This window comes from Akebia trifoliata, chromosome 11 (assembly GCF_017979445.1).
Source record: "Akebia trifoliata isolate Shusen 1 chromosome 11, ASM1797944v1, whole genome shotgun sequence".
NCBI classification, from domain to species: Eukaryota; Viridiplantae; Streptophyta; class Magnoliopsida; order Ranunculales; family Lardizabalaceae; genus Akebia; species Akebia trifoliata.
In genome coordinates, this window is record NC_141385.1 from 34,884,308 (window position 1) to 34,901,713 (window position 17,406).

The following is a 17,406-nucleotide window of genomic DNA, read 5'->3' on the forward strand; positions in this document are numbered from 1 at the left end:
AACATGCATTTGTCATTTTTATGACCTACAAACTCGTGAGTTCATCACTTTTAATATTTACGAATTTGTAGATATATATATCAGTGAATTCATTAATTATAAAAGTGTCAAATTCACTCGAAATAAATGATTTAGGAATTAAAATGAATAGTGTTTTGAAATTAGAATTTGAACATAAGTTGTGCACGTTTTGGGAAAGAGTTGTGCTGGAGTAACCTCGAGATTGGACCTCATATCGCACATCTTGATGTGAAAGTGGATAGGAACCATAGATACTTTTTCACTTGTATCTCGAGGAAATACATCTATGATTCTTATACACTTTCACATCAAGGTGTGCGATGTGAGGTCCAATCTAGAGGTCACTTCAGCATTGTTTTGAGAAAAATCCATTCCGAAAAAGAGGGAGTGCTAAGGAAACTAATACAAATCCCTAGGAGATCTGTGATTTCTTCTCATCTTGGCTGTTCGTTCTTGCAAAAATTAGCATCAAATCAAGTTTGACGCATTTCATCAAAATTAAAGATAAAGTTGGTAGGATATTTCAGGATTCTCAAGAGATCCCATAAAACCCACTTGACCCTAGAAAATTATTAGGTAGTGTTTGTTTGCGCTATTTTTCAACGCTTATTGTTGAAAAAAATTAAATTCAGCACTTTTTATCAGAATAGCACACTTGTTTACTCTATATTTTCAGCGTTTATTGCTGAAAATAAGTGAAAAAAATTCAGCACTATTTTGATGCTGAAAAAAAGTGCTGAAGCGGTAAGCACTTTGCTTTTTTCGACGCGACAAGTATGCTCTTCATTTTTTTGAGCACAGACAAGTATGTCCTTATTCTTAAAAGGATATTACCTCTTATATCCCATGGATAAGTATATAAGCACCCCACAAATTAATAAACCCACACCATGGCTAAATTATTTTATCTTAACTGGGTTAAAAGTTTTAGAATGAGCTGATTTTTGGTGAGGATGATCTCCTCATTAGTATATAAGCATACCACAAATTAATAAACCCACACCATGATTAAATTATTTTGTCTTATATGGGTTAAAGGTTTTGGAATAAGTTGATTTTTGATGAGGATGATCTCTACAATCCTCATCTTCACCAAAAATCAGCACATCCTGAAACTTTTAACCCTATCAAAACAAGGTCAAGAACCGTAAATCGTCTATTTTTTTTTAAAAATATTTTTGACGAGTTAGAAGTTTCAAAATGGACTGATTTTTGGTGATGATGATTTTAGACCATATAGACCATCCTCACTAAAAATTGCTCATTCCAAAAACTTTAACCCAAAAAAATTGGCTATGTTGTGGGTTGCCCTTATTAATTCTTAGGGTGCTTTTATAATTACACATCCTTCATTTCCATCGAAAATTATTCATTCAAAATTAAGTTCTTTTAATGTTGATTTCAAATTTTGGTGACTTGTATGACATTATTATTTTTAATTTGAAATTTGTGGGCTTTTATAAATAGAAATTATTATTTATAAATTGAAGATTTGAGTATTATTTATTATTTAAAAATGAATTGTATTTTAATTTTATAAGAAATAATATATTTTATTATGTTTGATAAGAAATAGGCATTTGAAACATGCAAACAATGTATAATATGATTGTAAGGGTAACAAAAACAATTTACTAGCTTCAGCAATGTGTAACAAACATGATTTAGCATCTAAACAAACAACTTTTTCAACACTTATAAATTTCAGCGCTTAATGCTATTCAACACTTATTTTTTTTAGTTTAACAAACAGCACCTTAGTCTCCCTAGTCTTACTAAGGATTCTTGGATTCAACATCCAAAAAAATGATGTGATGCTTCAAAGTTGTAAAGGATGAAATTTTATGAATTTTGAAATTTTTTTTTTTCATCATCGAATTTTTTTTTAAGTTTATAAGTTTTGTGAAAGTTCAATAACTGTTCATTTTCAAAACCTTGGATATTGTTCAAAAGATTTTTTATTTTTTATTTTATCAATTTGTATTTTTAGATGAAATTGAGAGGGCTGTCGTGTTAGATTTTTAATGTAGTAATCCATTTGAGCGGAAATTATAAAATTTACAAATTATTACACAATCTCTATAAAATTCATGTTTTTCCCCTTCATGATCTCATCTCAATCATAAGTTTGATGGAGACCCTCAAACATCGTTTGAGTGTAGAAAAGTCCAAGCCATTTCTTTTCTCTCTCTCTCTCTCCTCTGTATTGTCGTTGGCCTGCAACCCATACGACACACAACAACGGTCTCCTCCTATTAAAGCCATTTCTTCTTCTTCTTCTTGATATTCTTCTTTTCTCTGTGTCTGTGGGTCAAAGGGTGACATCTTGCAATCCTAAGACATTATGCCGAAGGTACTCTCTCTCTCTCTCTCTCTCTCTCTCTCTCTCTTTGTGTGTTTGTGACATGGATGAATGGGTTGTGTTTATCAATTCCAGGGTGTATGCCGCCAAGAAAAAGCAGTATTAGTAACTGTTTACATAGAGAGATCACCGAGGAGGAGGCGAGTTTCATCAAACCATAATCACAATCACCATCATCATCACCAAACACTATCACGCCGAAGGGGAGGTGGTCTTGGTAGAGGATACAACAGGAAAGCTGAGCTTCTTCATTACTCACACTGCCTAAGGGAGTCTGCGCGATCAGTTGCATCCACACCATTCCACCCTACACCAGTAGCTCCCAAAAACCAACAACCTAGAACTAAGGTACGTACTAGACTTATATATATATATATATAATATAGTTACAAATTTATGTTTAATTCATCAACTGTTCATATTTCAATTTCAAGTCAAGTATTCAATAGGTTAAGAATGTTAGATTGTCCCTACATTTCAAAAAAATAAGGATTGTTCAACATGTCATCTATATATAGAAGTAAGAATGGAGACCACTGAGTTCATACTTTTGCATTGCAATCATGTTTCTTTTTTTTTTTTTTGTTTTGTCTCTCTCAAAAGTATGTTCTTTTCGAATATGGTTTCAATGCAAATCCTTGGATCCATCACTTAACACCCTGAAGATATAATAAAATTTATTTACTTTATACAATTTCTCTTATTGTAGACTATCGCTGTTTGTGGCAAGAACAGACATCCAAGGATCCCCACTTGCTTCAGCAACTGGAAGAACTTGGTTCCAAAATTTCTGAGATCATCATTAGGAGGCTCTCATGGAAAAGATGAGCAAAATAAGAAGAAAAAGAAGAAACATAGCGGATCCGTGACCACTAAGATAAAGGCTATTATGAAAAGTTCCCAGGTAACTTATTATCTATCAATTATGTCATTGTGAAGCAAAGGGTGCCACTTAATAAGATTTTCTAATCCAAGCATTTTGTTCAGAAACAAAAGAAGTGGGGATTCGTCTCGAAGCTTTTCACTATGCTTCGAAATCAAAAGTAAAGATTCAAATTGACCATGGGCTATTTGGAATGACAGAAACAAACAAGGTTCTCTATGAGAAGAGATTTCAATCTAAGACGTCATCATCAATGTCTTAGACATTTCTTTTTTGCGAAAACTCTTTAAAGAGTCTTTTGTAATACTAGTGCAGCATAGCTTAGTGGTTGTTGTACTTGCTTTTCCTTTCCATTCGTTGATTCTTAGGTAGGTCGGTTTGACCTCCTTTTGATCATTTTAGTCCCATATTGGTTAATGAAATTTAAACTTTAAAAAAATGATCAAATTCATTGCCACAATGGTGAAATCGACATTTTCAGTGGTTTATGTATCTAAATGATCCTTAATCCATATTTAAACATACTCATGCTTCTTTTGAACTTTTAAGATTCCCGAAAAGTGGTTGCTCTTTGATGAACAAGATCTAGAATCAGTGACATTAAATGGATACAAGAAAAAAAGCAGAAAGAATTTATTTTCTCCGAGACCTCCATGAGTTTGTTAATCAATTTAAGTATTCAAATCTAAAGCAGTGCCCAATGCCAAACATTTCAAGATCCCAAGGCACTAGTTACATAAACAGCTATAGGAACTCTAACCACATGGTTTTTGTCTCCCTTTAGTAACAACTCCCCAAATGTGTAGGCATTTGTTGCCTCTTTTGCTTCTAGTATGATTTGAAGATGCATGGATGCATTTTCCTTTATCATGAAAACTTGCGGCGACACACTAACTGACACACCCATCGGTTCCCTCACACTAACTTGGTACGTCTCATCGTTGGCAACATTTGTTACCCTCCGAATAACTCTTCTCGACCCAACCAAATTTGACACTATGATACTAGCCGTGTTCAAATCTGAGCACCAAGTTTTCTTCTTTTTTGGGCACCCAACGCCCACTGCTCGCCTTACAGACTCATCATCGACACCTGGCACGGTACATAAGAATTGTATATAATGCTTGAAGTTGGCCTTGAACACTAGTCCTGGGTCAATGGCTCGAGCAGGGTTTATGGACCCTGAACCATAGTCAAATGGAGTACCATTAGTCAATTGGTTCGATTGTTGGGCTTGAATTGGTTCACCAATGTGGTCTATTATATCGGCAGTTGTCATCATTGCCGATGTTATGGCTGCTGGATTCCATTTACGGTGTTTCTGCTTGATCAGTGCAGCAACACCAGCTATATGAGGGGTAGCCATGCTTGTGCCAGATACTAGTGCGAATTTCTGCCCTGAAGAAACCATTTTGCACAAGAAACATGCATTAATTTATGTTGGGATTAGTCGTGATATACATAAGTTCTTTTACACAGACACAGACACACACATGTACATACATGTTGATATTAAATGATTCTGATTGTCCACTCATATTAAAGGTGGAGTGAAAAAATTGAACAAGAAACTAAGGTTTCATGGTTCTGGAGGTTTGAAAAGGTATTGGAAGAAATTTTTGGCAGTAATTTCTTTCTGAGAGAGTGAATGACACTAATCTCATCCATGGACTAGGCACTGCCGAACCAAATAAATCTTTGTGTCCTAAGTGCCTTTTATGGTTTGATCTGGGGTTTCATGCTCACAAATTGTCCCACCAATTTAATGGTTTGAATCAATGCGGTCATGAGTGAAGTATGTTGAAGTGTTTCATGAATCCCAAAAGATTTCTTTTGGTGTTTGTGACAGAATGTACCTTTGATGTAGTGGTCTCCTTCGCTGTTAGGGCTCCACGCAGCCCATATAGAGGATCCAGGAGCCATTACATTGGGTTTGAGGACATCTGCAGTTTGCAAGAGTGCATTGTTCACGTCGGGACCTCTAGATGAGTAGGATGCAACAATTGGTGCTTTCCCTTTATAAGTTGCTTGTCTTCCATCTAGAATCCTTGCTGTTGCACTAAAAGTCACTGCTTGTCCATCACTGTTCCTAACCGTATTGGAATTGTAGTACTCCCATAGTGCCTATAGAAAAACAAGTATACAAACAAGTGCATCTGTGTTATTTCGATTTTATATTGGCATCGTTCAAATTTTCATATTATTACCCTAAATTAAGTTTTTATAAGGATGAAGAGATTGAAGAAGATGTTTCCCATAGAATCAAAGATCAATGGTTAAAGTGGGTGTATGATTCTGAAGTATTATGAGACCGATACATACAAATCAAATTTAAAGGAAAACCTTTTAGACGAAAATAAAACCTACTATACATTATAGAGCTAAATTTTGAGTGGTCAAGAAGCATCATATTAATAAATTGAGCTTAGTAGAGATGTGGATGTTGGGCCGGATGAGTGGAAAGAGTAAGAAAGATGAAATTAGAATGAAGAACATGGGTTGAATGGAGAAACGGGATTCATTTAACTGACCCCAAATCTTTGGGATAAGGCTTCGATGACGATGATTTAAATTAAGTATATATTTTTTGGCCAAATCGTTGATATACATACAGTTGAGGCTTTTATGTTGTTTAGTACAATTCCGGGTACTCGAAAGGTCACTGTGGTACCCCTGATTTGATCTGAACTAAGGTCGGGGTCCATTGTGATTATGAATCCTGCTGCCCCAACTTTCTGCATTGTGTCTGCGACAGCTGAAATGCTAGCTGCTTCAAATTCAAAGTCGAAGGTGTACGTGCAAATGATTAATTTTCCTCGAACCAACGATCGGATGAAGGGCTCTGCACGTTGGCAGTTCTCAACTGTTACACAGCTTGTGTTGTCATTGCATACATCCCCTGCTGCAGCTATTGTAAAATTTTCTTCTCCAGCAGTTTGAGCTACAAAAATGTAGGATCAATTGGAGTTGAAAAATTATAGGAAATAAATACCTATACAAATAGAATATAAAGGATAAAGTGAGTACGTGCAAGGCCTGTTCCAGAGAAGCTCTGCCCGTTGCCTAAAATAATTGAGTTGTTATATTTGCGGTCTGTGATTGAGGCAGCAACGCTTGTAATCCAAGGACTAAACGATAGAATGGAACTCGAGGAAGGTCCACCATTGCCGACCGCTTGAACAACAAGTACTCCTGCTTTTGTAGCAAACAATAATTCCATTTCTAGCACATTAAGAAAGGCAGAAGGACCAGGAGGAACACTTGATGGACCTATAGAAAGACTTAAGATATCGACACCATCTTCAACTGCCTGAGATAACACCCCCCCCCCCAAAAAAAATAAAATAAAATAAAATAAAATAAAATCAATAAAATTATCAACCTATTACATTGATAAAATTTTGGGATCATTAAAAATTTCCCATTCTTCTCAAACCTGATCGACTGCAGCCACAACATCTGCCATATAGCCTCCAAATGTGTAGAGTGCTTTATATACAGAAATCCTACAAAAAACAGATAAAATAAGTAAATAAAATTGCTATAGTTAAAACCATATAATAAGTATAAAATTCAAACTTTGCACATTGATCATTAAAGTTTGTATGCCAAATCATGAATGAAGAAGACATTATACGATTATCGATAATTTTTATGAAAAGAAATGTAAATGTTGATATATTACTGAGCTCCAGGAGCCATGCCACTTGCATAACCATATTTGAATCCATTAGCAATCACCGGAGTGTGGTAGTTTCCAGCAGCAGTTGAGGCTGTATGACTGTTAATTTGCATCAGTGAATCAAAAAACATTAACAGGATAATGGGTTTAGTGTATTGGGATTAAATTTAAAATTTATATATGGGTCGGGATCAAAGGACAACTATTAGTAACAACTTTTTTTGACATCACAGCATCGCTGGATGCCATTGGATCTTGTAAAATGGATGGCATCTGAGCAATATAAAAAAAAAATTGTAACTAATAGTTGTCCCCTGATCCCAACCCTATACATATATAATGTTACTTGCCTTCCATGACCATCAGCATCGAAAGGGGAAGAATAGTCGCGTGTGGCATTAAAATCACCAGCAGCAATTGCAGCACGTGCAAAGTATCGTGCCCCTACTATCTTTCCATTGCATGCTTTTGAAGTGAACGCTTCACCTATCTCACATTTTCCCTTGAACTTTCTAGGAGTGCTTTTTGATGACTTGTTAGAAAAGCTGGGATGGTCAGGATTGATGCCAGTGTCAATAATACCTATCACCACCCCCTCACCAGAGTTCTGTGGTCCTCCCAAAGTTGGCCAAACATTAGTAGGGATTCCTAGAAATTCAGGTGTGTGTGTCGTTAATTTCACCATCTTTATGTCCTCATGGATAGTTCTGACTCCTTTTGCGTTTCGAAGAACTTTGAGACCCTGCAGTAATATCAACATTCTGTTCTTAAATATGTATGTAATAAAACTTCGAGATATACTACTTTGATGAGAGATATTGAATACCACTATGATTGATACTTATATCTGTTTCGATGACATGAAGACCACATATATTATGAAAAATTATGAGTAACAGAGCAAATTATAGGCCCCATATTGAACAAATAGAAGTCATGTACAAATTTCATTACTAATATGAAATATCCCTTTGTAGTGGTGTAATTCTCATTTATTAGAGTTTTAATGATGGGTTTGGAACCTAAGAGAATCTATAATTATGTAGGATGTCCCTCTGCCCCATCAATTTAACTAAGGTAGGAGAAGATGTCTTTCTCTTTCATTGACTTTTTTTAGGATATCATGATTAAATCCAATGGTTTAAATCAACCAATCAAATAAATAATGTAAGTTTTATGATTTTGGATCATTCGATCTCATTTTGATTTCATTTAAGGGTATTAGATCAAATGATTATGTGTTTCATGTGATGTTTGTTGAAGAAACTTCAACAGAGTTCATTAAAGAATCACTTGAAACTTATACAAGGAGGTGCATTCACTTCAATGTTTGGTGTTGCCACCAAGTAATTTTGTTTTTAGGGAGATCAGTAACTCAAGATGCAAAAGAACTTTTACATTGAGACTCCTCAAACTACCCTTGCAACTTAGATGGTTAGGCATTTTGATTACTTGTTCTAACCAAAACGCATTATATAGATACCTCTTCAGACGTGATATGTAACGCGAATCCATTGAGAAGATGGGTGTAGCTGTAAAGTTTGGTGTAGGAGCCTGTTTGGAGGAGAGACTCTAGGAACTTGTCATGCACATTAATTATGCTTTCCTTGTACACCATAGCATTTTCATCACTCCTACAAAGTAACCATTTGTTTAACTAATTACCAAACCAAACAAAGTAAAGTAAAACTAAGAAAAACGACATTAGCTCATAATTATCAAACCAAACAAAGTAAAACAAAACTAAGAACAACTACATTACTATCACTAGTAAACTATTGTAGAGTACACCTTCCAAAGACTCCTATTTGGTGCAACTTTGCTTTCAACCAAAGTGCTTCTATGAAATCATTTCTCTTGATGATATTTTTAGGAAGTGCTTTTGAGGCCTAGAAGAATTTCTAGAAGCACTGTAGTGTTTTTGGTGAAATCATCTAAAAAGTAGTTTCTGGACATGTAAAGTGCACTGCTTGAAAAGGGGTAAATTCGACGGACCTTGGCGTCAAATTTACCCCTTTTTACATGTAGTGGTGCTTCATGGCATCATTTCTATTGTTGACAATGTTTAGGACCTGCTTTTGAGGTCTAGAAGTGCTTTTAGAAGGCTAGAAGCTATGGGTTTTTTGGTGAAATCAACTAAAAAGTAGTTTTCGGATGTGTATGAGTATAGATAAGTAAAGAGAGAATCCTAGCAACAGTCCAGGGGCTTTTCTTCACTAAGTAAAAGATGGATACATTTTCATCCAAAAAAGTAGTAATTTTCATTTGGTTTCTAGCTTATGAGGGGATCTAGAAGTCAAGTACCCACCAAACATGCTTTTGACTTTAGAAAACGCTTTTAACAAAAGTTAAAAACCACTATCAACCTATTGTTAAATTCTAAATTCTACTTATAAAGATAATGAGCACCAAACCTCAGACTGGCATGTTTGGCTTTGTAAGAGATAACAGGGTCATCCTCCATCACAACCATGAAAACCTTGGCTCTCACTAGAGGACAACCCCATATTTTGATGAGAGAGATGAGGAGAAGGAAGATAGAGATGGGAGCCATGGAATTTTCAAAAAAGTGGAAGATCTCCCTATGTATAGAAATAATGCTATTTGCCTTGCAATTTTTTTTTAATTTTTGAGAAAAAAGAGATATTTAGATCATGAGAAGAGAGGTGGGGTCTCCATCTTTTGGGAAGTTTTGAATGATATTTGATTAGGTCATAAGGTAGCTGATGTATTGATTGATATTCATGCATCACATGCATCCATGTCTTTCTCATTTCCAAACCACCCATGCCCATGTAGTTGGCACCCCCCCCTCTAAGGATGAAATATTGGTATGTGGTCGACATCAATTTTTGTTCTAAATACCAGACCAGTGGTCCGACCGGATTTTATAGTAGTTATAAAGGTCATTCGGTTCGTATTGAATCAATGAACTTGAAAGAATTACTGTTTTTTACAGAATCATTGGTTCAACCGTTGAACCGGATGAAACCCACTTTGTAAACCGTTTGAAAGTACATAAATGTTTTATTTATTTAAGATAAGAGGGAGACAAGAATTTCCAAAGTAAGATAATTTTAGTAATCAAATCTGTTTTTTTTAAAGCTTTAAGAATCAAATCTTAATGATGCATTTATAACATTATCAAATTATGAAATAATTTAGGATAGTGGTTGGCTTTATAAAGCTCACTAAGCTTTGCTTCCTCCCCCTCTTCTGAAACTAAATTTAGTTCCTAATCGTCATTCTGTAAGTGATTTGTGGAGTATATGAAGCTTTTAGTTACACTGGTTAGAACATGACGACTACACAAAGCCCATAAAACTACACAAAGCCCATAAAATCTTTGGCCCCCCCCCCCCCCTTTTAAAGCATTGGTTGAGATGGCAATGGGCATTGTATAGGTCCAAGATTTTAAAAGCAATATAGGCAAGAATAAAATATTGAGGGTCTTTAGAATCAGTACTGTTGAGTAGGGGTGCAACTTGGTTCAGTTTGAGGTCAAATTGGAACCGAACCAACATAGGTTGGTTCCACTAAATAAGAACCAGAACCGAACCAAATTCCATTGAAACCAAATCAAACCAAATTGAACTAAAGTCGGTTTGGTTCGGTTCAGTTTTACGGATTGTCAATATTTTATAAATTGTAAGTAATATTTTTTAATGAAATATAATAAATATAAAATTTCATACAATAATCACTAATCTATTCATAAAAAGTCATTAGTTTGTTCATAAAAAATCACTAATCTATGTCCTAACTCATAAAATAATTTATAATAATTATTATATACATATATATTTATTTATTGCATAGGAGTTCGGTTCTATACAAGCTTGATTCGAGAACCAAACCAAATTGATCGGTTCTCCATTTTCGTAACCCGGAATTGAACCGCAACTTGTTCCAAACAGAACCAAACCACCCCAAAGCTATCGGTTCGGTTCGATTCTCAGTTTGAACCCCTACTGTTTAGCTGTACTTAAAACCCAGGGATGGGCCCAGGCTACTATTACATCCCATTATATAAATGAATAAACTTGGGCTTACTGTTTAAAGATATGATATTAGGCCCAATCCATTTATCTTACTATAGGGCTAGATTGAGCCTAAAATGCTTCGATCCACATAAAGATAGAATTCCGCCCCAACCTTCCTCTTTAATAGACTAGTTATGATCACTCAATTTGAGCTGTTTGTTGGGGTTGGGTAGGCCCAAAATGGGTCCAAAGTAGGATTGATTACACATTTGAGCCAGAGCACATGATTTCATAAAATCCATATGATTTATTTATTTATTTTTGGGTTCTAAATCGAGCACATTTTACATGAAGAGAGTCGCTTAGTAACCATTCTTTGAAGATTGGTCATATTTCTCAAAATTGTTTCTGTCAAAAATCATTTTTAACATAATCAATTTTGAAAGAGATGTTACAAGATTTTGACATAAATGTGTGTGACAAATTTTTGTGCCACTCCATAAAATGTATAAAAGAAATAGCATTCTCTCTATAATTTTCTCAACTAGACCGTTTGAACTGGTGACCTGTTAAACTCACCTAGGTTGAATTCGGACCATTCGGGTTTGTATGAAATCATATTTTAATTTCCAAAAAAAATTATGTAAATCATAACAGAATTCTAAACAAATATAGGTCTAAATTATGTTTAGCTTCTTTATTTTAATCCAGATAAACCTTAAATAAAATCAATATCGAAGTCAAATGAAATTTTGAAGTAAAACAGCTTAACAAATGGAATGCATAGGAGATCCAAGCACTTTGAACCATTGGTCCTTTTGCTACTGGTGTCCGAATGATTAATGGGCTTCAATTTAGGTCCAATTACCTTTTTTTTTTTTTTTTTTTTTGGGGGCACGTTTGGTATAGGTTCAAATCCTATTGGACGCAATTTATTTCCATCTATTTTTTAGCTTTCTATTCTATAGCATCTATACCAAGAAAGCTATATTGAATAATTTGATTTGAATCAGCAATGTTTATCAACAATTCCCCTTATACCCAATTCAACCTCACCATCAACCCTAGCCAGGTCAATTCTTTTAGCCCAACCAGGAGTGGGCCTACACTAAGAAAGGACCACTCACCAATAATGAGGGTAGGTTACGGGTTTTAGTGGCCCAAAACTAATCATAGTCAAAATTTGTGGAAGCCCTTTATTCGTGTAGGAATCAACGAGTGAAACTGAAGAGGTGGGTGCATTCGAATCAGATCAAGGTACATTCTATGAAGCAATAGTAATTAAGTTCTAAGAAAGGTAGATCAAGGAAGAGAAGGTCTTGGTCTCACTTGGGTCCTATCCAATTGGCATGAAATCTAGATTTACATGGAGAATATGAGCTCCTCGTACCCACCCACACCTTTCAATTATAGTGATTGTCGAGACTCCTCGGTGGGAGAATGTAAATACAATTTTCCTATCAATCAGTTTCCCCAGCGAATCTTTTTTCCATCTCAGCCGTTTGTTGGACAGTACTATATCTTTCTTTTAACAAAAGCCATTACAGGCCCAACCCATTTACACCCCAAAAGGCATAAGCCATTATTGATCTTGTCCCTGTTTGTAAACTTTAAATAGTTCCTATATAACTTAACATTACTTTCAAACCATAGGTTAACAAAAATAAAATAAAAATTGAAATGCCAACTTAAACATTTGACCTTAAGCGACCATGAAATGGCCTGGGTAACTACTTTACGTTACATCCTGACCACATGAATGTTTTATCCACCCTTAGTGGACCTACAACCAAGAATTAAACTGATTGGTGATTTTTCAATTATTTTTTCATCATTGGTCATTGGCTGATAAATCACCCTTAATTATGGACTACGATGAACTCAAATGGGACACTAGAAATCATTAACCAAGCCCACCTTTTGTGCATAGTTGGATCATCATTAATTCATAGGTCAATGGATTCATAATAGGGTCCAATTGGACATGTAAAGGTAAGGAGTAAAGTAGCCCATCAACTCTTGAGTTTTTATAATTGAGGAATCTTTGTGAATTCAATATTTTGAAGGATCACTATGATACAACTGGAAGAGAGATAACCATCTAACCAACGAGCGTTGGGTGCAGTGGTCCAAAGAACGACCCTGATTTTGTAGAGAAAATGATGATTTTAAGCAATCGTTCTAAGCAATGGATTCAAACGGTTGCCACATAAACAATGACTCAGCTTTTAAGGGAATTTATAATGTCTATTTTAAATTGCAAAGCACGATCGTTGCCTATATCTCTAGGGTTCTATATGTTTTTACGTCTCACATTCAATTCTTTCTCTCTCTCATTCGAGACTCAATTGAATTTTGAGCAAAGGATCTTCCCTCGATCGCTCAAATTAAAGGATCTTCCCACGATCTCTCACTCAACTCTTTGTTGCATTTCATACACAATCTCGGATTTTGAACAAAGTTAACTAGGGTTTCGATCTCTCTGATTAGACGCAATTGGATTTCAAAATCATTGATCTAGGGTTTTGATCTCTCACTAAACTATCTATTCTTTCTTTTGGATCTTCTCCAAGGTTAGAATCTTTGATAATTTCAATTCAATTTCACATTGTATTCAACTATATCTCTCATATGGACTCTCTGTTCCGCTCTCTCATACTCAATCAGATTTTACCCATCTAGGGTTTCGATCTCTCTCAGACGCAATCGTATTTCAACTCTCTAGGGTTTCAATTTCTCTCAAATTCTCTTTAAGAAAGACTCAGATTTTAACTCTCTAGGGTTTTGATTTCTCTAAGATTACTAGAGTCATCCTTAGTAGATTTGAAGAAGAAAGAGGTCCGATTCGCCATCTTAAATTAATTTTCTTTTATTTCTTTTTAGTTGATATGAACCTTTCCACTTCTTCAATCTGATATAGGCTTGTTTGTATCACCTTTTTTTAAATCCTTATTGGCTTAGTTTTTGAGAAGTTTCCATTGATAATTGGGAACAAGGGTTCAATTTCTCTCAATTTTGTTTGTTACAATGTTGTGTCAATCTTTTTAGGTAATCGAAGTTAACAAAGTTTAAGAGAGAAAATAAAATAAATGATTAATTTTGCTACGTAGCTAATGACATAGTTAGCTAACTTCAGTGATTTTAATTATGTGGACCTTATTTAGTATCCTAAATGGATTTGCTTGAAATTCTCACTCATTTGTTAGACAATATTTGAATCTGCAGAGGTTAAATGTTTGTCTATGAAATAGATCCAATTTCATACCGATTCATTAAAAACACACAACAGAAACTTTAAGATTCAAGTAACATATATCTGAATTATCTACTTCAAGTGACAAAGTTAATTTTTTAGTCATTAAACCCATATATTGAAGTAATTAGTAAATAAATAGGTAACCATTGATATTAAGGAACTATATCACCTTTTGAGGATTTCAATCCATTAGTAAATAACTTGAATCCTCTTCAACCTTTAGGTACTATTTTCAATTGGGAGTTCATGGATTTTATAAAGCAGCCATGTATGGACATGGTTACTAGGATAAAATTTTAATTTATCATGGTTCTTGATTACTAGCATTGTTTCTAGGCTAACTATATTTTCTAATTTATTTATTTTCTTTAGGATGAATTGTTTGCAGTTTTACCCATTGAAGCTTATAATTATATATAGTATGTGACACAAATGCCATATTCTAGAAAATATTAATTCTTGGATTCATCCGATAATGCATATTAATCATTTTCTTACTAGAGCCTACCTCTCAAATTTCATATGATAATCAAACAGAGTAGTGGGGATTCGAGTGCTAATGTGAAGTGCCTCGAACTAAAGACTCAATCTAAGATCCATTAACCCCATTTATAATGGATTTAATTGTTTCTTGGGTAAGGTGTTATATATAAGATGAATCAATTCCTGCCTATATAGACTCATCTGCCAGGTTTTCATATTAAAACTTAGAATTTTTGCTTGATGAAGGAAGGATGCTTGTTGTTTCTATTTTTCACATTTATTTGTTGTATCGGTCATTTTGAATCATTGGTTTTCATTTTAATTATTTTCTAATGGTCTCTTAGTAAAGACCATGTGTAGACACCCCATTTTTTGCATCTGCCTAATTCGATAATTCGTCACTCGGTTGCCATGAATTCCTAATGATGAGCACAATGAACTCGAAGGCTTGTAAGTATTGTCCCTGATTTTTTCTATCTCCCTACTCGTTACGGCTCGACATAGAAATTTACGCACACTTAGGATCACTACACCTTATATCCGATTTAGCAAAGCTCGTACGCTTAGGTTTGCTATATAGTTTGATAACTTAGAGACCTCGCTACTCTAGAAAAATACGACCTTGAAACTTAGAAATAATCACGTTGGAACTGAAAGAAGCCTCAAGTTAAAATTCGTAAAAATCTACGAAAATCAACAAAATGACAAAAATACCCCTTATGAATTATGGACCTCTGAAAAGTTTCAAAAGTACCTCCATTGCATTCCTAATGTGATTTCGAGTCTAACGGTACACAAATCGACGAAAATAGAAAAATTTAGAAAAAAACACAAAAATGACCGAAATGCCCTTCAATGTCCAATTCTAACCTAGAGACCTTGATCCTTAAGAAAGCATGATGAAAAATCAAAATCAAATCGAAATCTAATTGACAATCTAATCTAATGCAAATCAAATTTAAATTAAAATCAAAATCCAATTATAATTAAAAATTAAAAATCAACTGATTAAAATTTAAGGAAGAGTTTCATCAAAATCAAAATTAAAAATTAATTGATCAATTAAAATCAAATTGAAATTTCAAATAAAAATTTATCAACCAATAAAATAAAAATTAAAAATTCAATCGATTAATCAAGCAAAAATTAAACCAACCAATCAAAGATTAAATTAAATCGACCAATCTAATCAAATTTGAAGTAAAATACGAACAATCAAAATGGAAACAAATTTAGTCGACCGATAAAAATTTCAAATTAAAAAGCAATTAACTTACAAAATTGAAAATTAAAATTAAAGCGATCATTTAAAATTGGAAAAAAGAGGGAATATAAAAATCGACCAATCATAATTTAGTTTTTGGAGGAGTGTTAAGATGTGAGTAGTGTGGGATCCCCACCCTCATTCTCCTAAAAGAAAATCAAAGCAGAAAACGTGTAAAAAGAAAAAAAAGAGAAATAAGAAATTTCAAAAGACAACCCAAATAGAAACTTAATTTTTATAAAAAAACATCTTTATTCTCCAGCGTGAAAAAGGAAAAATGGACTCCTTTTCTATTCTCTTATTCTATGTTGGCATTTGCAACATCATCTCTTAACTCTCTCTCCCTGCAATGCCCCAGCCCCCTCTTCTTTTCTATTGGTTGTTGTACCAACGCCCTACCTCTATCCCCTTGTTGCACCGCATCTCCCTCATATCCTAACACAACACCCCAACTCTCTCTGTCTTTATCACCTTCACATCCCAGTATAACGCCCCTCTCTCTACCTTTTTCTCTCTCACATCCCAGCACAACATCCCAATTCTATTTGTCTTCATCTCCCCCACGTCCTAGCACAGCTTCCTCTCCCTGCCTTCATCTTCTTTACATCTCAATACAACTCTATTTCTTTACCAACGACTCCAATACAAACGTCCGTAGCCTCAACTACAACAACTAGTATTGGAGTTGTTGTTGTCTCTTCTTAAAGCAGCAACAATCACGGCGAATAATCACAAGCCTTTTGGGTTGTACCTAAAGGAATCAACTCGCTGTTATCTCATCCTATAGGTAAGTTTATTTTAGTTTATTATTTTTTTAAATTTTTTGATATCTTCTTTCTCTCTTTAGTCTTCATGGCAAATTCATTTTTTTTCTCTCTATTTTCATGTGTTCCCATTATTAAATCTTTCCCTCCATTGATGTCCCACGTTAATTTTTGGCATCACGATCATCATAGAGTTTATTACGAAAAAGTTTTTTTTTTTAATGCTTGTAATGCTATGTAATGTTTTGTCGTGTTTCGAATAATTCACAATAGGGGAGATGCATATTTATTTTTTATTTTTTATTTTTGCATGTTAATAGGATTAAGAATTTTTTGTTGTTAAAATGTTACAATTATTGTGCTCGAATTGGATTTGTATGACTTATGATGATGGAGATTCAAGCTCTTTGTATTATTTTAGGGTTGGAAAATATTTTATTTTTTGCGATGACTTCATCATCTCATGCTTTATTTGATTTATGTGGTGAGTTTGTGATGACTTGACTTTTGTGATTAGGAAGAATTATCCCATATGATTTTTACAATGAATTTGTGATGAGTTGAAGATTATTCCATGTGATAATGCATTCCTTGACAAATATGCATGTCGTTAAATGATAATTATTTTGAAAAAATTGAAAATTACGTATGTATGCCTGTTTGGTCAATTTAAAAATTAGATGAATGTGGGTTTTGTCTTTAAATTTG

The 17,406-nt window shown here is 34.3% G+C and overlaps 1 protein-coding gene across 1 annotated transcript; it reads right to left on the minus strand.

The window, feature by feature from the left end:
• Window positions 1–3,974: 3,974 nt before the first annotated feature.
• LOC147391376 (subtilisin-like protease SBT2.5) lies at window positions 3,975–9,318 on the minus strand. Its single transcript, XM_086459777.1, has 8 exons — window positions 8,432–9,318; window positions 7,299–7,690; window positions 6,952–7,047; window positions 6,703–6,772; window positions 6,294–6,576; window positions 5,879–6,207; window positions 5,123–5,390; window positions 3,975–4,664 (listed from the first exon to the last, which is right to left on the minus strand). Exons 1-8 carry the CDS (start codon window positions 8,564–8,566, stop codon window positions 3,979–3,981), a joined length of 2,259 nt encoding a protein of 752 aa, XP_086315903.1. The 5' UTR covers window positions 8,567–9,318; the 3' UTR covers window positions 3,975–3,978.
• Window positions 9,319–17,406: the final 8,088 nt, after the last annotated feature.

What these genes read in the sequence shown, in the direction of transcription:
- LOC147391376 (XM_086459777.1), bottom strand. Translation starts at nt 8,566, where the DNA reads ATGGTGTACAAGGAAAGCATAATTAATGTGCATGACAAGTTCCTAGAG. An exon ending in GATGCTGATGGTCATGGAAG is followed by an intron (nt 7,048 to 7,298) that starts GCAAGTAACATT and finishes GCAAATTAACAG; the next exon opens with TCATACAGCCTCAACTGCTG. An exon ending in GGCATGGCTCCTGGAGCTCA is followed by an intron (nt 6,773 to 6,951) that starts GTAATATATCAA and finishes TGTTTTTTGTAG; the next exon opens with GATTTCTGTATATAAAGCAC.